General features: G+C 40.8%; 2 protein-coding genes across 3 annotated transcripts in view; one reads left to right on the forward strand and one right to left on the reverse strand.

Annotated features, from left to right (window-relative positions):
- Positions 1-23,780, forward strand: part of LOC132707781 (CCN family member 4) — a 34,257-nt gene that overhangs the window by 6,236 nt on the left and 4,241 nt on the right. For both annotated transcript variants that reach the window (XM_060679722.1, XM_060679721.1), the window contains exons 2-4: positions 14,525-14,627; positions 19,280-19,463; positions 21,927-22,018. In XM_060679722.1, the coding sequence (XP_060535705.1) occupies positions 14,538-14,627; positions 19,280-19,463; positions 21,927-22,018 (366 nt within the window). In that variant the 5' untranslated portion in view covers positions 14,525-14,537. The remainder of the gene's footprint in view (positions 1-14,524; positions 14,628-19,279; positions 19,464-21,926; positions 22,019-23,780) is intronic.
- LOC132707463 (chymotrypsin-2-like) lies at positions 4,757-9,524 on the reverse strand. Its single transcript, XM_060679329.1, has 5 exons — positions 8,869-9,524; positions 5,887-5,984; positions 5,669-5,831; positions 5,054-5,326; positions 4,757-5,006 (listed from the first exon to the last, which is right to left on the reverse strand). Exons 1-5 carry the CDS (start codon positions 8,986-8,988, stop codon positions 4,863-4,865), a joined length of 798 nt encoding a protein of 265 aa, XP_060535312.1. The 5' UTR covers positions 8,989-9,524; the 3' UTR covers positions 4,757-4,862.

Raw genomic sequence — 23,780 nt, forward strand, 5'->3', positions numbered from 1 at the left:
ATGTGTTCTGGCGATTATTCTGCATTTTTTTGTAAAGTAGGTTTTTCTTTAATGTTGACTTCATTAATGCACGTGTTGTCTCTGTCTTTCTGATCTTCTCGCTTTTTCAAAATTTGTATAAAGATTTCAGTGCTTTTATCTACGTTATGTTGTGCATACAGCTCATTCCAATTAACAGTAACTGAAAATAACATATCAAGCTATTTACAGTTATACCTAGATGAAACAAAAATGGTGCTCACAAGAAATTGTAAACACGACGTAACAAATAATTTAACAGCGAAGTATTCGAGACTGTACTATACAATTTTAAGTATTTAGGTTCCATTATTGAGAAGACTGATATTACTGTATTTATTGCAAGTACGTTTTGTTAGTTTGTTTTGTTCTATTTAGTCGTATCAGTACGCTTGCATTTTAGCCAGCCAAGTGCTATTAATAAAAATTATTATTATTATTATTAAATCGGAAGGTATAGGCATCTTCGTTTTACATATACGAGGTTAGCGCCAAAATTTCCCGGCCTGACATAGATGCAGCTCCAGTATCACCATAAAAGTCTTGCGCCAAATAGTTTTTTATTGGCATTTTAAAGAAGACGTGCCCGAAAAAATGTCACAAATAACGCGAATTGAGTAGAGAGCAGCCATGAAGTTTTTGACAAAAGAATGGTTAGCACCTAAAATTATTAAAGAAAGGCTGGATGGTGTGCACGGCCAAAGTTCTCCTTCGTATTCTGTAGTGAAAGAATGGGCAGAGCGTTTTCGAATGGGGCAGGAGTCCCTTGAAGATGATTCATGAACTGGTCGACCGGTGAAGGTCATAACGGAAGATATTGTTGCGATTGTGGAAGAGGCGGTATTGAGTGATCGACGTTTAAAGGTCAAGAAAACCTCAGAAATTACTAAGCTTTCTGATACAAGTGTTCGTCGAATCCTGCATGATCATTTAGGTATGCATAAGGTTTTTATGGGTTCCTAAAAACCTTTCGGCTATTCAAAAGCAACGCCGTGTCGAGTGTTGCATTCGTGTAAAACGTCGAGGAAAACTCACCAGAGTCGCGTCTTTTGCACGATAATGCACCTGTCCATACTGCTGGTGTTGCACAAGCTGCCATTTTAGAGTGTGGGTTCCAACAGTTAGATCATCCTCCCTATAGTCCAAATATGGTCCCCAGCGACTATTATTTGTTTGGATATTTGAAAAAGGACTTACGTAGACGGCGGTTTAACAACGAAGTTGAGTTAAAAGAGGCTGTTTTAGCTCATTTTGCAGACAAACCAAAAGAATATTTTTTTAAAGCTATTGAGTTGTTAATAAAGAGATGTAATAAGTGTATTCAGGTTAAGGGGGATTATATTGAAAAATAATAAAAAATTGTTACTCTACTTTGTTTCCTTCATATTCAGGCAGGGAAATTTTGGCGCTGCCCTCGTGGTATACTTCGCAGCTGCGTTATTTCACGGGAGCGCCCGAAAAAATACAAAATACGGCCGGGAGATTGTTTTGTATTATCAATCAACGTTGTGCGTATCGCGGCCGCTCCAATTTCGGCCCGTCGCCTTTTCGGGGGACGAAAAAAATTGTTTTCGCACCCCGGTACAAAGACTGACAAAGGGTCGGGGCTTTTTCAGCGCCAGGCTTTTTTTTTACCGCCCCCCGATTCGTTTTCTTTCATCCGCAAGCGGGATTTTAATGCGCGGGGACGATGAAAACGGCGACGGTACGTTTGAACTACTTTCATTATTCTGCACTACCGAACGGGACACTCGGCCACACGCGTACGCACGAATATACAAGATTGCTTTCGAAAAATCGTCCCTGGGCGGGGCAAGTTCGTAAAATCTATGTAATTATATTGTGCACACACCCTGTATCAAGCGTCTTTCAAAATCCAAAAAATTGGACAAGTAATAACGATTTCCAAGGATATTATTCCTAGTATCTCGCGCGCCCTGTATGATGATTATCCCATGTCTTATAGTTTTTCATTTACGGCTATTAATTTATCCACGAAAACGGCAATTTTCCCGGTCTTTTTGATATTTTTGCCCATAATCGCTGTACATAATGGAAAAAATTCCGGAAATTCTGGTTATAGCCGCAGATCTCCCACATCTGCTGGTCGAAGAATTTTTCCAAAATAGTAAATGGTTTTCAAGAAAACAAGTTTTTTCTGAAACCAAACATCTCGAGCGTGTATGATAAACCAAAACAGCAAATACAAAAATTGTAGTTCTTGACACTGTACCGATTGGATTGGTTTATGAAGTATCGACGATTTTTTGATTAGTTTTAAGAGAAAAAGTTCGCGTACACGATATTGACGCTTTGCGGTATCTATTAACGCGCGGTATATAGGGAAACGCTTTCAAATGGAGTCGGAGCGACGCTTTTATCCAATTTCCGAGACCCCGTTATAAGCCGAACTCATTTGCCCCCCGGAGGATTAAACTTTCCGGGTAACGAGGTGACGCGAACTTTCCGTATCGTGTTTAAAAGTCCGCCGAAGAAGAAAAAGTTGCAATTCAAGCTTACAGGGCGGTTTTGTCGTTTCCCTTCGTAATTTTTACGATCCGCCACGTCACTAATTAGAGGCGGTCATCCCCCGCCTCCGGGGGTGTTGCGGAACTATTCTCGAACGACAATTACCGACGTCTCAAAGGCGTGGCGGCGGCGGTAACCGATAAGTCCCCGCTGCACGACGGAAACTTCGTGTGCAACTTCGTCCCCCTTAATTGGCGCCAGTTGTCTAAGTGTCTAAGTGTTTCACTCGGTTTCGGAAGCGTCGCTGTTCCGGATGCGTGTTCTCGAGCTACGTGTTAAGCAAACTGCGGGTCGAGGGGGGTGCCCCCTTGAACGCCGCCCCCAAACCGCGTTAAAAGCACCGTTTTATCTTCGAAGCCTCCGCGACGACACTGTTCAACGTCGCAAATATCCGCGAAAATATTTGCGTACCCTCGCCCACCCCATCCCTCGGGTCGGGGGTGTGCTTTTATGGATTTTCGATCCGCCGACATCGAGATTAAGTTCGTTGCGCCCCCCCGCGGGGCCGAATATTTATCGGCGCGTATCTAATTCCTGGGACACGGAAGCGTCACGCCCCAAGCGGGCTCCGTCAGAGCCTGCCGTCGTGGGGGCGTGGCCTTCCCAAGTGAAAATGGTTTGGTGCGATTTTTTACAATCTGGAGTTAGATTACGCCCCTAAGCCAGTGCTGTATAGGATGAGCACACTACGACGCTGCCACGTTTTTTTTTTTTTGAAAATTTAAATTAGAAAATTGGAATATTTAAAAAATAGAAAAATGTATATAACGAACACTCGGTAAAGCAGCGAGCAGGTCGTAACGGATGTCTAGGTCTGTGCAAATTTATGCCGGAGCTCGACGACAACCTATCGGGTGGTACCATCGATCGCTGAATAGTTGCGCACCTTGCCGAATGTAATTATTAGTAAAAAAAAGGACTGCCTACTGCCTACTGGACGTAGCGGTAACCAACGAAGAAGATCGCATACCGGCTGATTGACGTATGAATAAATAACCTCTCGGTCGACTTTAAGGTTTTTCGATGCTGCCCGGTTCCAAAAAATATCTAGAATGCGGTCGAAATTAGTGTTGTTACGTATATTCGTTATCTGAAGTGATAGAGTCGTAGTGCCTATAAGTTTGGGAAATAGTGTTCGTCTTACGTGGATGTACACGGCTTTGTGATGTGTAATTCCATGAGGTGTATGTAAATACGGTTTCCGAATGTCCTATATTCACGCTGGTAACTAGGCCGGATGGGATCGGATATGCGGTATAAGATAATTGCCGGAGCCGTTTGAAGAATCGGTCGTCATTTTATGACAATTTATTTAGAAGTTTCCTTTTTTGTAGACGTAAAAAACAAAAACCTGGAAGATAATGGATTGGTCCAGACCCTTCTCTTAAGAAGGCATTTTTTAGGATATCTAAATAGTGTGAAAAATTTTGTAAGCTGGCCGAATGACCTTATCCAGTCGTGGCCATTAGAAGTAAAGAAGGAAAGAAGAACCTCTCGGTCAGATCAATATTATTTACTTAGCAAAGATTAACTTTAAAACAAACAGCCGTAAGTAAGCAATTTTGATTTTAACTGCCAGTGAAGCTTCAAGAATAATTGCTGATTCTACCGTATTTGATTATAGCTCGAACAATAGCAAAACATTTATAACGTGAAAGGAGTCTTTTCAACATCCTGTCGCTGTACCGTTACATATTTATATATCAGAACACAGAGGAAAGGGATAACATTGGCAAGGTAAAATCACTAGCAAAAAGCAGTATCTGTAAGTAAATTTATCTTCCCAGAGAGAAAGAAGAAAGGAATCAAAAATATAAAGTAAGGTTAATTTGAAGGAAAGTACCAAACACACTAGAATAGAATTAGCACGAGAAACATGATTTAACTAATAAAACCCAAAGGTCGAAATTGGAACGTAACCGCGCTTGCAGTTTAAATTTGGGCCTTATCTGGTACGACTTTTACCAGCGGATGTGATTTTTTTCAATAGGACGTAGGATTCTCGTCATTCAGCACAGTCGTCGCCACGGAGGCGATCGATGCGAAACGGGGCACGATTCGCGCGAAATCAACCCCCAGCAAAACAATGGAACAATGGTCCCAAGTTTCGGGTTTAATATACGTTTAGTCCGGCACGGGAAGGGAGGCAAAACACCGCCGTTTTACTTTAAGCACGTAATAAACGGAGAGCGGGGGCGGGAATTCCATCTTGGGCAAACAAAAACTTTCGTCCCCGAGGGATTTATTAACCGAGGGGGGTTGAACAATGGAGGCGGGGAGAAGTTTACGCGCGCTCCGGGGGTTCCGGTTAATTACTACGTCCCGGTCACCGTTCGTATCCAGTCGCGGACCACGGAGACCCGCGTGAAGATGGTCGGACTGACGGCGCACCTAGTTCCGCCCATGGAGACCATACCGCGCTGGACTCCGTCCACCACCAGGGGTCCGCCAGAGTCGCCCTGCAAAACGGAAGTCAACGAGGCAACGACGGGCACGTCTCGCTTACGAAACAGGCGCGTCGCAGTTCTCCCGGTACTCCCCCGCAGACGAAACCGTACCGATCGTAGTACCATATGGAGTTGACTGCGAAATACGCTGAACAGAATTCTTGGTCGTATAAAATTTGGTCGATTTTCTGGAGCACCTCGGGCTGGGTGCTGTGGTCGTCGATGTTGCCCCATCCCGACAGCACTCCGGTGCTTCCGACGGGCTCTGGGTCATCTTGGTCCGGGAGCTGTACCGGTCCGACATCAGGTCCGAACGGCAATGGGTCTTGGAGCTGGTGAAGACCACGAAGGCAGAGGTGGTTTCACAAACGGAGATACGAGGTTAGCGCCAAAATTTCCCGGCCTGACATAGATGCAGCTCCAGTATCGCGATAAAAGTCTTGCGCCAAATAGTTTTTATTGACAGCATTTTAAACAAGACGAGTTGAGTTTTAGCTCATTTTGCAGACAAACCAAAAGAATATTTTCTTAAAGCTATTGAGTTGTTAATAAAGAGATGTAATAAGTGTATTGAAGTTAAGGGGATTCTATTGAAAAATAATAACAAATTGTTACTCTACTTTGTTTCCTTCATATTCAGAGCGGGAAATTTTGGCGCTGCCGCCGTAAGTTACCTCCAACAGGGCGACATCGTTCAGCATGAACCACCCGCTGTCGTTGGCGATGTTGGTATAGTCCGGATGAACGATTTGGGTTTTTATGGGCATTGTGTAGTTGTAGTCCACGTGACCCTCGTCCAACCGTACCGAACCATACCGCACTGACACGAGCAACTGGCTGAAACGACGAGGTAGATACACACTCGATAACCGAACTTTTTCGTCGCACTCACCCCCAGACACAGTGAGCAGCCGTCAAGATCCAGCGCTCGGATATGATGGACCCTCCGCATTCGTGCTGTTCCCCGTCGCGAACTTTCCGCAGGGATACCTAGAGGAAAGTTGAACTGAGGTGGCTTTTACTTGATGAAAATCCATTTATGAAAATAATTAGGAACTAAAAGTTCAGATTTTCACGAAATTATATATTTTCACATGACGATTGTTTCGACAACATCGTGTCTTTATCAAATGTAATATTTGTAAACTACCTGCTACTATATATACCGAAAAATGACAACAAAACCTTAATTGATGTTGTGAGAAGTTAAGTTCAATAAAGCAGAGGTATTTAAATCTAATTGATCATTTTTAAACATTTTTAAATTTTAAGTAATTTAAGTAGGTAATAAAAATAATTTGTAATTTTATTTTAGATTTAAACATAAAACATAAAACATAAACTTCTTCTTCTTCTTCCTACTTTAGTCTAGGCAAATTGCCTGTTCATTTTCGTCGTCTCTGCCTATCCCACTGCCAGGTTGTCACTCCATCGTTTTCGGGGGCGACCTAAGCTCCTGCGACCCAATGGTGATTTGTCGCGTGCAATTCTGACTATTCTTCTGTTGTCCATTCTACTAATATGCTCGTTCCATTCTTTCTTTCTACGCAATACCCACGCATTAACGTTTTCCACCCTGCATGTTCGTCTTATATTTTCGCTCCTCTCTCTGTCCAAGAGCGTTTTTCCAGTTATTCTACGAAGTATCCTCATTTCGGTTGTCTCTAGTAATTGTTTAGTTTTCGCTGTGTCTGGTCGGGTTTCTGCGGTGTATGTCATGGTTGGTCTTACTATTGCCTTGTAAATTCTCGATCTGGTTTCGATTTTAATGTTTTTATTTCGCCAAATTGTGTCGCTTAAGCATCCTGCTATTCTTGTTGCCCTTGTTGTTTGCTCTCTGACCTCTGCCTCCACATCACCATAACCCGAGATTTCTATGCCCAAATATTTAAATTTCATTACCTGCTGGATGATTTTGCCTTCAACTTCTAATTTGCATCTTAATGGTGTTTTTGATGTTGTCATGCATTTAGTTTTTTGGGCCGATATTATCATATTAAGTGATTTGGCAGTGCAGTTAAATCGATGTAATAGTCGTTGCAGATCGTCTTCACTTTCAGCCACCAGTACGGCGTCATCAGCGTAGCACAGAATATTGATTTCATGGTCGCCCATTCTGTATCCTCTCAGTAATCGTACATTTCTTATTACTTCGTCCATGATAATGTTGAAGAGAAGGGGACTCAGGGAGTCTCCCTGTCGGATACCTCGGCCCACTGCTATTGGTTCAGTCAGGATCCCATTTATTTTTGCTTCGATCTGGTTTGCTTCATATATATTTACTATCGTTTTGATGAGGTTGTGTGGAGTTTGTCTGTTGTAAAGGAGGTGTAAAACGTCTCTTAATCGCACTCGATCGAACGCTTTTTCCAAATCAATAAAACACATGTATGCCGGTCTGTTGTATTCAATTGATTTTTCTGTTATCTGTCTTATGACAAAAACCGCATCTGTACATGATCTGCCCGATCTGAATCCTTGCTGTTCGTCGGCTAAGGGTGTTAAGTTGTTGATTTTGTTTGCTATAATTTTTGTTGTAAGTTTCAGTGCAGTGCTTAAGAGATTTATACCTCTGTAGTTTGAGGGTACTTTCTTATCTCCCTTTTTGAACATAAGGATAGTGATGCTAGTTCGCCAGTCATCGGGTATTCTATGTTGGTAGAGAATTTTCCGAGTGAGGGATGTTAGCTGCTGTGCAAGACACGGGCCACCATATTTAAGTAACTCGTTTGGGATACCATCTTTACCTGGACTTTTCCTGTTTTTTAGTTTTTGAAGAGCTGCAGCTACGTCGGCTACCTCAATTTCTGCGTTGCGATTCGTCACTATTTCGGGTGTATTCAGTTCAATCTCGGGTTTCTCTGGTTCATACAATTCGGTTAGGTAGTTAACCCAGGTTTCCTTTGTTATCTGATTTGTTTCGACTAGTTCGTTCACTTCCTTTCTTTGGGTTCTAATAAATCGCCAAATTTGCTTTTATAGTTTAGTATCTTTCCTAATAAAACCCCAAATAATTAAATTCTAAGCAAAGTACAGACCTGATCGGCCATATTTCATTTTTACAGCTTGCCCGGGTCTTTCCTTAATTCGTATCAGTTAGTCACTTTCTTATATCTATGAACAGACTTTACCTGTTTGTTCAATATAAATTTTAGGACATGGTCCGCATTTCAACCTGTAGGCACCTGATTTTTGACATTTTGGACACTTCATTTTATTGTTTTTTTAAGGTGTTGTTAGTTCTGAAAGCTATTTTTAAACCACATTTTGAGCAATTTGTTTAAGATATTAAGTTCTTTGTTGTAATTTTCTGTTGAGAGTGGCGTATTAAGAAGTCTGCGTATAAAAGAGTGAAGCCATTTTGTGTGTATAAGGGTAATTTGACTGTGTCCGTGTGTGAAGGTTTATGATAAATTGAAAAATCTAATTTGTTTTGAGCTAAAAAATTAATAGAGTTATCCTGTTCAATCTCGATAGTGAATTTTATACGATTATGTAATGAATTAATGTAGTTTAAGAAAGAATTCAATTGTCTGTCCGTTCCAACAAAGTAAGCAAAGACATCATCGACGTATCTATACCACCATAAAAAACTTTTACTTAAAGGATGTTCTGGTATGATATTTTCCAAAGTATCCATGACATGACAAAGGACTACGTGGGATTTCCATAATCAAACCTTACTTAGAGATGTAAATCTGTCCATTAAATTCAAAATAATTTTGGTCTACAGATACTATTAAGCAATCTAATAAATCTGGTTTCACCAATGGGTTAACCTGTTTCCGAGTTATAATGAAATACTAGGAAATAAGTTTTGTTTTTCCTAGAGGAAAGGTTTAAAGATTGCAGACCGCGGACAGTGTTCTCTCACCATGTAGGGAAATTCTCCGTCGTTCGCGTTTGTTCCGTTGATGATCTTGGGCGAAACATCGTGACGCGGTGCACCAGCCACTACACCCAGGAGCCCTAGGACGAACAGAAACCCAGGCATTTTCGAGGGTATTGCGATCAACTTTTCGGTTCATTTGAGTGCCCGGTGTAACCGTTATCTAATCTAAAGGTGATCTCGACGTCGTGATTTAACTCGTCATCTATCAAACCTCCTGTCGACGACTGCGATAACCGATCGGTTCGGCTTTGAAGCTCGCGGCGCTCATTAAAATTACACGAAATGATCGATTCGTTCGCAGATGTGGAATTTTTCACCTCGCTCTCACTCGATTGGGAATCGGAAAGTTATTATGTCGCGATGACTTCTGTAAATTCAGCTCTGACACAAACGGCCACGATCACGATCCGCTCGATACACTCTTCCTTGTTTGTTCATATTAGAATCTGAAGCCGCGTCGGTTTCGCAACAAAGGAATATTAAATATCCCGAAATAAGACGATACGGAGGGAGCGATGCGCTTTGTTCTCCTCGTCTCCGGTATCGCCGTAGAGGGCGACTTAAACATACGGCGTCCGTAATGTTGTTTGTTACGGACGTATCCCGCTTCTGAGGTATCGCGAACCGGACCGGCAACGAGTGCGACGGATCCCCGGCAAGGCACACGAATATGGGAATGGAATGAAGGAAATAAAATTGACTTGCCTTAATTTGTTATCGATCGTAGTTTTCCCATAATTATTTCCAGGGGTACCCTCGATATATTTATATTGTTAGACCAGTTAAAATTATTTATTGCTTGATATTTTTCGATTTTTGTTATGAAAGCCGCTGTATACGGGTTTTAGTTTTTTTTAACATTAATTTGTAATATCAGAAGTGGGATCGTGCTTTATTAACGCCGATAGTGAACTGTCTACAAAAACAATTGACCATGACGTCCAATGATAGCGATGCAGTCTCAAAAATGTAGTGACTAGGTAGATACGGTAATTTTAGACTGGAAAATAATGATTCCCGCAAATGGGTAAGTCATGCTGGATGGTATTAAAAAGGAAATTGTAGCTTTTGATATGGCCTATAACACAGTTTAAACGGATTAGCTATTGACTATAGACTTCTACTTCTCTCCCAAGTCTGAAGTCGGTAGCTGCAAGTTTGGGGTACTTATTATGTTTTTTAACATTGCACCCTGTACAATATTTAAAAACCGTAAATACAAAAGTTTAAGCTGTCTACATGGGCTATATCGTCATGTAAAAGAAACTGACATCTAAAACACAGATTATTGCCAATTTTCAATAATGGGGGGACCCATTTTTCAGCCGTTTTTGAATTTGCGGCGCACCCTGTATATTTTTGAAAAATTGTCAACAATAAAAGTTCATTGAAAAATGGTCTTTTTTGTAGACCCTTGCACTCGCGATTTTTATTTTTTTTTAATACTTCCCGATCCCTCAGCCCCTCCATTTTCAATAGGTTCCGTCACAAATGTTTGGACAGACAGCGTGTAGCTGACAAGCGTGCATCGACTTCCGCTTTGCGTACCAGGAACCAAAAACATGCACATCAGCAAGAGCGATTATGGGTTTTTGGGACTGTGTGCAGTTTTGCAGATTCCAGAAAATGGACGGTATGAAATTAAGAAGCTTGGTACAAATTTTATAACTAAGGCTGCCAAGCAACAACTTAGGAGTATGGCCCCTATAATGGGCTCAATCTTGTGATATGCAAGGTATTCTGGAATTCATGGATACAAATGATTGAAATGATTCCAATGAGAGTCTGTGATTATTTTTAAAATCCTTTTGCTCCGTTTTTGGTCTTCGTCTCGGAAGCAGCAAAGTCAGGTTTAAGGCTGAGGTCTTCACAAATACGTCTAATTTAATTTTCATTTCTGGTCTTCGCTTCGGATGCAGCAAAGCCAAGTCTAAGACACTTTAACTTCTCTGGTGGCGTGACTATACAAAAAAGGAAGACCGAGACAAAAACCCCGCCTTCTTGGGTGAGGTCTTCGTCCTGATCCCGACCATCCCTTAAGCGTATATGTAAGTTTGTATCATTCCACCACTGGGGATGGCGGGGATCGTGCACCGCCGTTCGATGTAACTTCGCAGCCCTTAAACGAAGAACCGCTCGTTTCGCAGAAACCCGATCGGGGATAAATCAAGATATGTGACATTTTATTATTCAAAAGGGATGATCGGATCCTGGCGGTATGAATCAATAACGCCGCGGTAATAACCGACGACCACCGTGTGGGATTTGATTCGGCAGCGGAGCGAAATTGTCCGTAACGTGCGGGGGAAATGGAATCCGGCCGTATTATTTACGGCGACGGTTTCGATGCGATTTGGCCGGGAGGCGGCGCGGCGGGGGTCCGGTGAAAAAAAGGCGACGTAGCGATTTTGTTATTACGTAATCTTCTCGGGAAAGGATAAAAGGATAAAGCCGGGAGCGTGTCGGGAGATGAAGGGAGGGACGTTTAAGTTATTACTTCGACGAAGGCTCCGTCTAGTTCATATTTCTGGATCGATGACGACGTTAGAACGTAGGTGTGTTCACCTTTAAGATTTTAAGATTTATCAAAATACAGCTCGAAGCACTTTCTGGTATAGATTTGAGTTCTTCGAGCGATTTTTCTTTATCGAAACCTCCTTCCTTTCGTGAGTTTGGGCCATATCCGGTGAATACTGTGGACGGGCCATGATAGTGGTTTTGTTTTTGCCCCGAAAAGTTTATTATTGTGATGCAAAATCCATGAATTGTTTTCCACGTAAGGCCGTTTTCTCGCAAACGGCCCATTACTTCTTTATTGACCTTAAGAACTCTTGATGTACTACGGAGCGAAAATCAATCACTCGGTCTTGGCGATTCTGTGTTCTTCCATTGGGTTTCGACGTCACAACGTTATACTCAAAGTTCGTCACTTACTACTCAACTAACCAAAACTTCATGGCACAAGCCAATAGAAATGGCGACGTATTCAGTCACTTCTCCAATACACCATTTGTTTCACTTCTTCGACGCTTTCATCCGTTATGGACGTGCTGGGGCGAGGTTCGTCAGCGGCGTCTTCTCGGCCATCTTGGAACAGCTCACATCACTTATAAACATTTTCTTGTTCAAAGTAAATGCACCATATGCCGTTGTCAACATTTCAAGTATTTTGTAGCACTGTATTCCATTTGCCACGTTCGTTTTTTGAAAGAATCGACTTACGCAAATAAGACCGAAAAGAAAAAAATTCGTTACTGAATTTCAGAAGTAATAAAAAAAAAAATAAAGGAATCTCAAAGACGGTGTGAGTTGCGCGACGATCGGACCTGGTTGGTAGCCTGCTCTGCTGATGTAAGCGGTCAGTAACAGGGTCGTCGTTAATAACTCGGTCGAGACGACCTCGGGAAATAATACTCGAGTGTCCACAAAAGCCTCGGTGCGCGACGGGTCGGTTACGTAGGTCTACGAATTCCTACTGATCTGTCTCGCGATATAAAACCCTTAGAGAAGAACCCTAGAGCTAGATCAGACAGGAATTATTTAAAAAACCCGAAAATTAAAGTGGCATCGTGAAATAAAACAGAAATAGATTACCGTTACACGGGTTCTGATTGGACGTTAGGATTGCGGAGCCTACATCCGATTAATCGCGAAACCAGCCCGATGTTTGGTGGTTTAACGAAGAGGAATTATTCAATCTAAAATAGGCAAGTAACAGAAATAAATGCCAAAGATACCGAATTGCGGCATGTTCTGAACAAAATGGAGGAACGAGAAAAAAAAACTTACCGTTGTCGGGCTGAATATCCCCTTACGGGAGGTTATAGTGCCGAAAGGAAAAGTAAAGTAAGCCCAAAACGTAAGGTAAGGCACAACGGTCAAATTAAAAGCAGCATACAGGTTCAAAATCCCTAAAATAGGTAAAACTTCCACAAAATTACAAACTTGTTGCTTGCAGAACCTCGACTAACGGAAAAGTGAAGCCGGAAAAACGCGCGATTTGCGTAGTTAGACCAAAAAACAATATAGATAGGGTTAACGAATCGATATGGCTAATAGAGGCTGTATATAACTGGAAAATTTTATAATAAATTTATATATCTGGATAGCAATCGTCGAGATTTTCTACATATAATTTTAAGAAAGCTAGTAGGTACTGGAAATGTTCTCAGTCGAGGTATCGATACTTCGAATAAAATTGATAGTCAATGTATGGCTCAACCCTACAGGTAACCAAAGTATCCTATCGGGTGGTACCATCGATCGCTGAATAGTTGCGCACCTTGCCGTGTGATTCGAATGTAATTATTAGTAAAAAAAGGACTGCAAAACAATAATTACGTGAAAGGAGTCTTTTCGATATCCAGCCGCTATACCATTACATATTTATACATCCGAACACAGAGGAAAAGGATAACACACTAGAATGGAATTAGCACGAGAAGCGTGGTTTAATTAGAAAACCCAAATACACAGGTGATTCTTTACTTTACTGGCAATATGACCTAAGGTCGAAATTGGAACGTAACACATTTTTTACACAAAATTTTATGCATATTCTTAGACCATTTTTTTTAAGCAGCCCAGCCAATTACAAAAGTCACTTTACTTTTTGAACACACCTCGTATATTCGTTTCTGCAACCCCTGACTTGACAGTTTTTTTTGTTAGAGTTATTTCAAAAAAATAAAAATTAGTTCATAAATGCAACTTTATGTGGGCGTTGGTCCAAATCGTATGCGACTGGGCTTATACCTACCTAAATTATAAGTTCTAATATTTTTTCATGATGCGTTTAAGTTAACAAATGCGAACTTTCATCAGTTATTGACGTGTTGGGGCGGGGTTCGTCATCGGCGTCTTCTCGGCCATCTTGTGTTTTGCAGTATTCCATTTTTTTTTGACAGCACAGCACACAAAACACGTCCAACGGTTCCGTCTCACAAAAAAGTAAATGTTCAGGCGGACTGAAACGGTGAACATAACAAAAAAAATCGAATATCGAATGTAAAGGTCGCCTTACTTTTTGAACACACCTCGTACCTGCGAAATGTATCAAACAACTATCGGAGTAAAAAATATCTAATGAAACAATATTTTGCTTTAATGTAACAAGTGTATTTTCTTCTCACGTCCTACTGAACCGCTCTGTACGGATCGGCACAAGTAGTTGTCGAATCTCTTCTATGTATACCAAATTTAACAACAACACGGACCCTTTCGAGCGTGTCTGGAACGCCTTTATGGGCGTTTGACCCGTTTTTACGGACCATTCGTCCCGATTGTTTCTCGATCCTGTCGGACTCGCTATTTTCCTTTGCCGGGCTCCTTTGTCGCCATATTGACCGTGAACCAACGCATCGTCTATTTTATTCGAAGACCGCAACCATCCCCTTCGGGAGGGGGAGGACGCGCGTCGCATAGTTCGCCAACCGAGTGGAATTTCGTCTAATCTGGGCGCTCGCAAACTATGCCGCGAATGTCGAGTTACTAATCGCCTAGTAAAACAACGTGACGGTCGTAACCGGGCAAGTTGTGGAAAAGATTTTGTACGACACGCGTGGGATCGGGAGTATCGGGGGTGGGGCCTCTATTTCAAATATTTCGCGTCCCGTTTTCAACTCGATTTTGTTTGTAGACGTCCGGAGACGATGGCCTGGCGAGCTGTGTTCGTCGTAGCGTTCATAGGCGTCGCGACGGAGGCGCGGGACTTTCGTAACGCCAAGAGAGACGTTTCGGGGGTAAGTTGATCCGACCTTAGATCATATTTCCAATAAAGTAAAGAATTACCTATGTATTTGGGTTTTTTAAATAAATCGCGCTTCTCGTGCTAATTGGATTCTAGTGTGTTTGTTACTTTCCTTCAAATTGATCTTTCTTCATGTTTCTGATTGCTTTCTTCTTTCTCTCTGGTGATTTTACGTTGCCTCTGCGTTCGGATGTATAAATATGTAATGGTATAGCGGCAGGATATCGAAAAGACTCCTTTAAGGTCACGAATGTCACGAGAACGAGCGATGAATCGTCGCGATTATACAGCAGAGAGGAAATCTATCCGTGATGTACTGGGTTACTCATTATATTTCGAAAAAGTGTAAATACGAAAGTTCGAAGATTTTTGCTCAATTATCTTATGCAACGGACGGACCATTAATCACCTTCGCTATGCTGATGATACAGTCATAATACTCGACAGCCAAGAAGCCGCTACAACTACTAATAGATAGAATAAACATTGAAGGAGAACGGCTAGGACTGAACATCGGTATAGGCAAGATGAAGGTAATGGTCGTTAGCACAACACGAAACATGCATTTAAATATAAGAATAAAAAACAAGACCATCCAAAAGGTCACCAAATTCAGATATCTCGGTAGTTGGCTAACTGAAGATCTAGATCCAGACTTAGTGATACGTAGCGGGATCGAGCAAGCCAGAACTGCGTTCATTAATATGAGAACCTTGCTAAGCAACAGCAGACTTAACTTAACGCTTCGATATGGCTTTGTAAAATGTTACATTCACTCCACACTGCTATACTGGACAATAAAGGCCAATCGATTAATCGATCGATTAATCGATTGGAGGCCTCTGAAACGTGGATATTTAGAAATGTCAGAAAAAACAAACGACGATCTCAAGCTGCCAAAATGACAGCAACATCTTTTTTTTATGGAATGTCCTATATATTTTCTTACAATTTCATATTAATAAATGATAGTCTTTCTGTTATCATTTGTAAACTTTCATTTAATAGTTCCTTGGCTACCTATCGGAAGTCTATATTTATTATTTAGATAATCGGTAAGCGGTTGGACATTATGTGGAGGTGCGCCATCTCGATGTCAAATTAAATTTTATTTAATTAAATTCATTAAATTATTATTAAATAATTAAATATTATTTTATTTAGAATAGTTCTATCTTCTTGAGATCTTCTATTCATTTCAGAGCAAAATTCGAGCCTCCGCCTTTTGTGTTCATCGGTTAAATTATTATTATATTCGTAATTTCTTCTTGTTCCAGTTATAAATCTAAAATCAGGGGTAAACAATATAAAAGTTCAGTCATATCTTACGTGGAGTCGAGTCGTCAACTCTCCTGGTAGATCTCTTCGAGCTAAGTGTACTTTTGTAAGACGATCTTTGCTTATGTTGTTGACATTTCGCTAGATTTGCATAGTATTTTTAACGGTTAGTTATCGGCAGGCAAAGTAAAACACAGGGATAAGGTTGGTTGTTGGTGTAACCAGTTGGTTTTTTATCAATTTTTTAATATTCCGTGGTCTGATACGTACCAATATTTAACCTAGCCTATCCCTATGGCTTTTCGACTTTGATTTTATCTTTGACCTGACGGTGACAGGAGAAATTCTGTCAAGAAGGCGCTATTGGAAATTTTTAATTTTCCAATATAGAACTTGTCCATCGAAATATATGGCAATTTAAATCCACATCGCTTGTGTGGCTCAATATTTTTGGCAATAGACGTTTTAGTCGGATTTTACTCGACAAAACCTCGAGAAGTTTGCTACTATTTTCTGGTATTCTAAATCTGGCTAGACGATAAACAATTCCTTACTGTAGGTTTTTTTTTACTTTCTTTTGCATGTAGGAGCCAGCCAATCCCCAGACGCGAAGTCTTTTCACGAGGAGAGGTTCAATACCTCGGAGTTGGGAGTGAGACCGTGATATTTTCTTTTGCCATCTCCTGATTGGACTAAATTAGTCGAAACATGTTTTTTCTAGAGTGTTTTCACGATCCACTTGGTTAAAGGTTCTAACAACTCGTGAGCTAGCACGTAGCATCCTTCCAACAGATTGACGGAGGTCCTCTATTGAGCCAAGTGCCACGCTGCTCTGTTAATTACCATGTTTGAGCCGGGCTAACAAGAAACGTTCCGACCAATTAAAACTGGGCTTAGAGTTCGGACGAAAGCCTATGGACTTACGGGATCGGGAGAGAGCCCGCGTTGTTTCTCCGCCGCCCTTTAAAAAAAAAAGAAGGCCGGGAACGCCAAAGGGTTTCGTCAAAAGCAGCCCTTTCGGCGAGATTTCCCGAAAGATTCGCGAGCCGGGACAAAAGGAAGTCGAATCCCGGGTTCCCTTTGTAACCCCACATCGCACCAACAATGCACGGGACTTTGGGGAGGCGGAGAGAGATTTGAAAAAGTGCAGCGCCTAAAAGGGCGGCCTAAATGGTACAAGGGATTCGTTTTTAAGAGAATACGCGAAACGCCCGTTTAATATCCGCAGGCCCCACTAGCGGGGCGGGACGGGGGGACTACGGGGTTGATTTAGTAGGGACGCAGAAAGAAACTGATTATCCGCATTCGGGACACCGTACCGTCGAGGATACAGGGTGATTTCGTTACGTTACGTATCATGTCCTAAAATGTATATTGGACAAACAGGTAGATCCTTCAAGAAACGCATAAAAGAGCGTTTAAAAACAATAGTCTAGATTCTAATTATGCTACACACTTAAACACAGAAAAACACATTTTTGACGACAATTTTGATATTTTAAGTACAGCCACAAAAACTAGAAAATTAAATTTATTGGAAGCCATGGAGACTAACAAAATGAGACATTCAAATGTATTGCTTAACGGTCAGATAGATTTAAATACCTCTCCATTATTAAACTTAAATTCTCACAATAACATTAATTAAGGTTTTAATATCATTTTTCGGTATATATAGTAGCAGGTAGTTTGTAAATATTACATCTGATAAAGACACAGTCGAAACAATTGTCATGTGAATATATATAATTTCGTGAAAATCTAAAAAAGATTTTTTTTAATAAATTTCAATTGAACGAAACATCAACCTGACAACGAAAACAACACATTCATAGGGCGGGCAGAGTTAGGGGGGATGACAAAGCGGACGAGTCGAGACAACAAGTTGATACTTTATTATATCGGGGAGAGGGGAGGATTTTTCATAAGAACGCCGAAATTCATTTCGGTCGTCACTCACGTTACCGCGACAAAAGGGGATACAGTATGATTGAGGGCGCCTAATGGAGACTGTCTCGTCGCGGATACACATTTGTTCTTCACCCTCCGGCCCTTTTTTCGGTCCGCTTTATTGCACGAGAGTTGTTTAAACGGGGGCGGCGCTAAATTGTTAGCCACGCCCGCGTTTAAAGAGACGCACGCGGCGGAGGGCGTGGTTTGATCCCTGGTCCCGCCCAGTACGAGGTAGACACGACTACTATCGTTTCAGTCGACTACCCCCTTCCATGATCTGCTTTTTTTTTGTTTTGCACCTTTTATATTTCTAAACTAATTAAATATCCACCGGAAACGTGGAAACATGGATACCACCCCGCCCCTTTCGGCGTCGAAAGTTTCCTAAATTTATTTAGTCAGGGTCGCGGGGTGTGCCGGGAAAACAGCACGAGATTAATTAGTTAATGTAATTAAATTAGTTCGTTGGTCCGTTACGCGCAAAACAGCGTTTTTAATTTTTATGTTAGCTTTACCTGATCGCCGCCGTGGTCCCTTATTTACGTTTTTGTTTCACATCGTTGCCATTGACCATTAGTTTAATTTAATTAATTTTGAATTCGAATGTGTTTGAATTTATTAGGAATAATATTTTTTTAAATTAATTATAGATCGTTAACACAATAAACCCATTAATTGATTAGTTGAAAAATATGCTTTTCTTGGATCCTTGTATATTTTTTATAGGTTGATTCTTAGGGTTTGGTCCACAGTGAACAAAATGTTCTTACCTATTACACAATTTTTTGTTTCTTTGCATAAACATTGGTTAACTCTTATTAGTTTATTGTCAATCTTTCCGGCTTGTAGGCTTTTCCATATTTTTAATTAAATGTATTTACGAATTAATTTAATTAAGAGTAAATAAGGGAAAATTAACTACAATAATTAAATTTAATTTTTTTGATGTAACGAACAAAATTGATTGTAGTTTAATTAAATTATTGAATAGAATATATTAATTATTGCAATTGATTACATTAATTACGTTAACCAAATATATCTTTTCTGATGTTATGAACAAAATTGACATTATTGTTTTTCCCCGTTACGCGAAGTCATTTCAAAGGACGCAATTAAATTGCCTTTTTATTTCTCGGGGGAGGTGGGGAAGACCGGACAGCTGCCGCCTTTTCCCCGTTTCGGGGGGAGAAGGAAAACAAAAATGTCGTTGATGTCGTCTAAAAATCTCGCTCGTTATAAATTCGATTAATCGCCGTGATTTCGATGGGGGTCGGTGGGGGTGGGAGGGGTTCGGCGTCGCGAACGCGTGGCGGCGCTTTTCTTTTGGTTTCGTCACGATCCCGACGCCGAGAATCGATAAGCTCCCCCTCCGTCGGCGCCCTTCATGCCGTCACCGTTTTTTGGTTTCAGGAAGATAGTGCGATAGTGCCGTGTCCCAATCCGTGTTCGTGTCCCGTGACGGGACGCGACTGCACGGACTGCAGACAGTGTCCGCGACAGGTCGGGGAACCCTGCAACGAGGAGAACCGATGCGACCTGCGGATAGGACTCGCGTGCAAGTACAAGCACGGCGATCCCGACGGTATATGCAGAGGTAAGTAAAGTCTGTTCATAAATATAACACATTTTGCATAATTCGTACACGATTCAACACACGCTGTATTACACACGAAATAAAAAATAAATTGAAACTAAACTAAAAATAAACTGAAACTAAGTATTATACCAAACCAAAGAATATTAAACACAGATAGGCATAAAATTATTTTCTATCACGGACCACAATTTTACCTGAATTTGAATTCCGAAACTTTAGGTAATAATGTTGTTGTATTCTATGATAATGACCACCCTTGGATAATACCATTCAAAGGCAATTGGTCACTTTCTTCTATCTATGAACAGATCATACCCCGCCTCCCTCCGCCCTACGGCGGGGTTGAGTTCCGGTTTTAAATGCCGCTAATGCGAGCGATAACGATCGTTTGCAGCGTGCATCGAAAACGAATTAAGTTGGGGGGCGTGGGGCGGTTGCGTGACTGCGGGGCGGGGGCGGGAGGGTCTAATAATGTATTCCCCGTTAGATTGTAATTACGCTTCGGGTTTTGTTTGGCGGCGCCGTAATGGCGGTATTAGGCCGCCGCCCGGATATGAACATTATATTTCATAAAGGCTGATCAAAGGCTTCTATCGGTATATAAATGTCCGCAACGGTAGCTGAATGCGAAAATTATCGAAATATTAATTTTTCAAAGAAACTTCCTCAGGCTATTTTAATACTTTTTACAAAAGTTCTGGATTCCTCCTGCGTCGGTTTTTCTTCAGTCGAACTTGCTAACGTTTCGCTGTTGGCTTCTTCAGAGCTTGACTAAAACTGGTTAGCATTCTACTCTGTACCTGTTTATATATAGTAATTGTGTTCGGCAACTTCTTGAGCCTAGTTGATATTGTTCGTCCGGTCTCTCCAAAGATTCACAAACCAGGATTACCCCTCCAACAGATCCTCTAGCAAAATATCTAGCTTCTTTAATAAAACCCTCTACTGAAAACTGATAGTTTTGTACTTAATTCCTTTCACTTCATTGAACAATTAAAAAGCATTAAATTAGATGCACAAGATATTCTGGTTAGTTTCGACGTAAAATTCCTCTTTAACAAAGTTCCTATTCCCGAAATTCTCGACATCATTTCAGATATATTAAAAATCTGGAACCAAAAATTCTCACATTAATTGAAAAATGCTTTCCTGGGGCATATTGTTCTTATAACGGTCAAATTTTTGAAGAAACGTCGGGAACAGCTATGGGTTCTCCACTATCATCAGTCACTGCGAATGTATTTATGGGAGACTTTGAGTAGAAAGCTCTCTATACCTTCCATGTAAAACCAATATTATGGAAACGCTGCGTCGATTATACTTTTGTTATTTGACCTTACTGTCAAGAAGCCCTAGAAGATTTTCTTGGACATTTAAACTCTACATACCCTAACATACGTTTTACCATTGAATTGAAAACTAATAATAACCTCCCATTGTTAGATATTCTTATCAATGGAAAATCAGACCTCACATTGGGTCATTGTATTTACAGAAAACCTACGCATTGTCACATCACCATGCGACCCAAAAATCGTCGGTTATCAACTCCCTTGTTTACAGAGTCGTAAAACTATCTCAGCCCGAGTCACTGAATCCAGCATTAAAACAAATTTCCTCTACTCTTCCCAATAATAATTACCACATTGAAGATATTATGCGTTCCATCACAAATTACACCTCACCATAATCTTCCAATAGCAATGAAAGCAATCCCATACTTGCCGCTGTTGTCCTAACTTACATTCAAAATATTACTGACCACATTTCAAAAGTTGCAAAGAAGTATAACGTCAAAACCAGATTTACCACTTGTCCAAAAATCTCTCAACATCTTCGATCTGTCAAAGATAAATTTCCATTCGAGATGCCAGGAGTTTGCACCATTGGAGAGATGAAAAATATCAACTAGACTCAAAGAACATGAAATAGCTTTAAGACTAAGACAAACAAACTCAACAGCAGTTGCCGAACACAATCACGAAACTTACATAAAATTTTATCATGTAATCAATTCTTCCATCAACGAAAGAACCGCGACTCAAATCGTTACCTGTCACCAATATGGGAATCAGTCATCCGAGACGGTGTTTATGCCTCTCATTTAGCTCCGCCCCCCTCAAACTATATGTAAACAGGTACTTAGTAAAATTCGATCCAGTTTCAGTCAATCTCTGAAGAAGCGAACAAGATGAATCCAGAAGTTTTGTAAAAAGTATCGAAATATTACTTGAAATAAATATTTCTCATAATAACTCTCCTGACACATGGAATTTTTCCTTAAGTTTAACAAAAAATCATCGAAATTTATTTCCAATATGCAGGTGTGCTAAAGCTAAAAACGTCCATAAGAGTGAGGGCTTTCGTAGAAAAAATTGGACGAAATATTAAATAGAAAGAATAGCAAGGTGGGCGTCGTAACCTGTCACGTTGTGAAACCTACACCGTCCTGTGTTGCAGAATCGTCGGGGGTGCCGTGCGTGGTGTACAACAGGACGTATCGACACGGAGAGACGTTCAATCTCGACTGCAGGACGCAATGCGTGTGCCAGGTAAATGTATATGTAATGTATTCTTAAGTGCGACAAAATAAATAATTTCATAGCAAAAAAGTTTTTTTTTATTTTTTTTTTATGTTTTATAACACTATTTTGACATTTTTAAGAACATTGTGTAAAAAAAAAAGAATCAACGCTCAGTTCTATTTTCCAATCGATTGGTCGGTAAAATGGACGAGTCCGTTGTTTTCCCTGCGGGGAGCGGGGGGCATCGAAATTTATTCAATTAAAATTGAGCGCGGTCAATCGGATCGGGAACATACTTGGGATATTTTTGTAGGCTATCGGGTTTTATCTATACGGCGCACACGCTCTCGCGTTGAAAAATTCATTAACCGTCCGAAAGGGAGCGTTCTGTACGATGCGGGGGCCCTTCGCCCGCCGGGCACCCCGCACCCCCGTCGAAAACAAACGCGAAACTCGTCTGACGTCACTTTGACTACTCGCGCAGACTCGCCCCTTGTCGCCGTAATGTACAGGGTGGTTCAAATTCCAGGGGCCTCTGTGGCTTTAAGTGGAAAACTGAAAACCGCATCGTGATATGTCAAGGCGTGTTTGAGCTACAGAGTGGGTGATTCTCAGAACTGTGCGATTTTAAAGGTCCTCTATAACTTGTTTAATTTTAAGAATAGAGTTTTGGGAAAAAGTACAGCTCATTATTTTGCTGAAGCGGTAAATTGTCGATAGACGGAATTACCTGCTCTTCTAGAATTTGTTGGTACCTTTCGGCATTTAAATTTCCATCAAAAATAGATGGCCCAATATACCTTAAAACTGAACCTTCCTTGATTCGCTTGTTCCACCATAGCATGGGGAACTTGCTGTTTCCAGAAATCGTCGCCTCATCCGTCCAAATAACTTTCCTGGTAAAATCGGGGTCTTCTTGGCATTTATTTAGGTGCCACCTGCAAAATGCACGTCTTGGAGAAAAATCTCGTTGCCGTAATTGATGCACTCGTCGGGTCGATAGGGCCTTAACATGTGTTTTTAAGCACCCGCACGGTATTGCTACGTGGAATTCCAGTGTTTCTCTTCATAGTTAGTTCATAGTTCATAGTTAGTTCTTGCAACTCTCTATCTCTGGCTAGGCTTCTATATGTCCTAGGCCGCGGTTTTGGCAAAAGATCCGTATTCTTGTGGACGATGTTTTAACTTCATAACTATTTTTGAGCTAGGTTGCGTTCTTTCCGGATATCTCTGGAAATATAGTTTTAACGCCGTCTGTCGATTTTCGTTACTTTTAATATAACATTTTATCATGTACTTTCCAAAGTTTTCAAACATGTTTATAGCTTGACACTTGGGCTTGTGTATCATGGCAATTGTTTTTATCTGATCATAGCTAAAGTCTGTTCATAGATATAAGTGACTAACTGATCCGAACTAAGGAAACGCCCGGGCAAGCTGTAAGAATGAAATATGGCCGAACAGGTCCGTACTTGGCTTAGAATTTAATTATTTGAGGTTTTGTTAGGAAAGATACTACACAATATTTATAATATACATAATATATTAGTATCATTATCGCTATCATCGCCTGTTCTAATTATTATTTGTTCTATATTATTTGCAATATGTATGTACGATTGTTCTGCTTTTTCTGTAAGTTTAACAGAATTTGCCCAACTTTGTGGAGGGATGTTAAAAACTTCGGTTTCGTTATTGTACATGTAGTTTTGGATTGTTGCTTTTGTGTCACATGAGGAAGAGGTTTTAGTCAACTGTCTACTGTGATAACTTGCATTGTCCATTACAA

Source organism: Cylas formicarius, unplaced genomic scaffold, assembly GCF_029955315.1.
Source record: "Cylas formicarius isolate icCylForm1 unplaced genomic scaffold, icCylForm1.1 PGA_scaffold_9__14_contigs__length_23061073, whole genome shotgun sequence".
Lineage (NCBI taxonomy): Eukaryota > Metazoa > Arthropoda > Insecta > Coleoptera > Brentidae > Cylas > Cylas formicarius.

Excerpts from the sequence above, each read along its gene's own strand:
- LOC132707463 (XM_060679329.1), bottom strand. The coding sequence starts at position 8,988 with ATGCCTGGGTTTCTGTTCGTCCTAGGGCTCCTGGGTGTAGTGGCTGGT. Across the intron at positions 5,985-8,868 it reads ACGGAGAATTTCCCTACATG|GTATCCCTGCGGAAAGTTCG; the intron begins GTGAGAGAACAC and ends ACTTTCCTCTAG. Across the intron at positions 5,007-5,053 it reads AACTGCGACGCGCCTGTTTC|GGCGACTCTGGCGGACCCCT; the intron begins GTAAGCGAGACG and ends TCCGTTTTGCAG.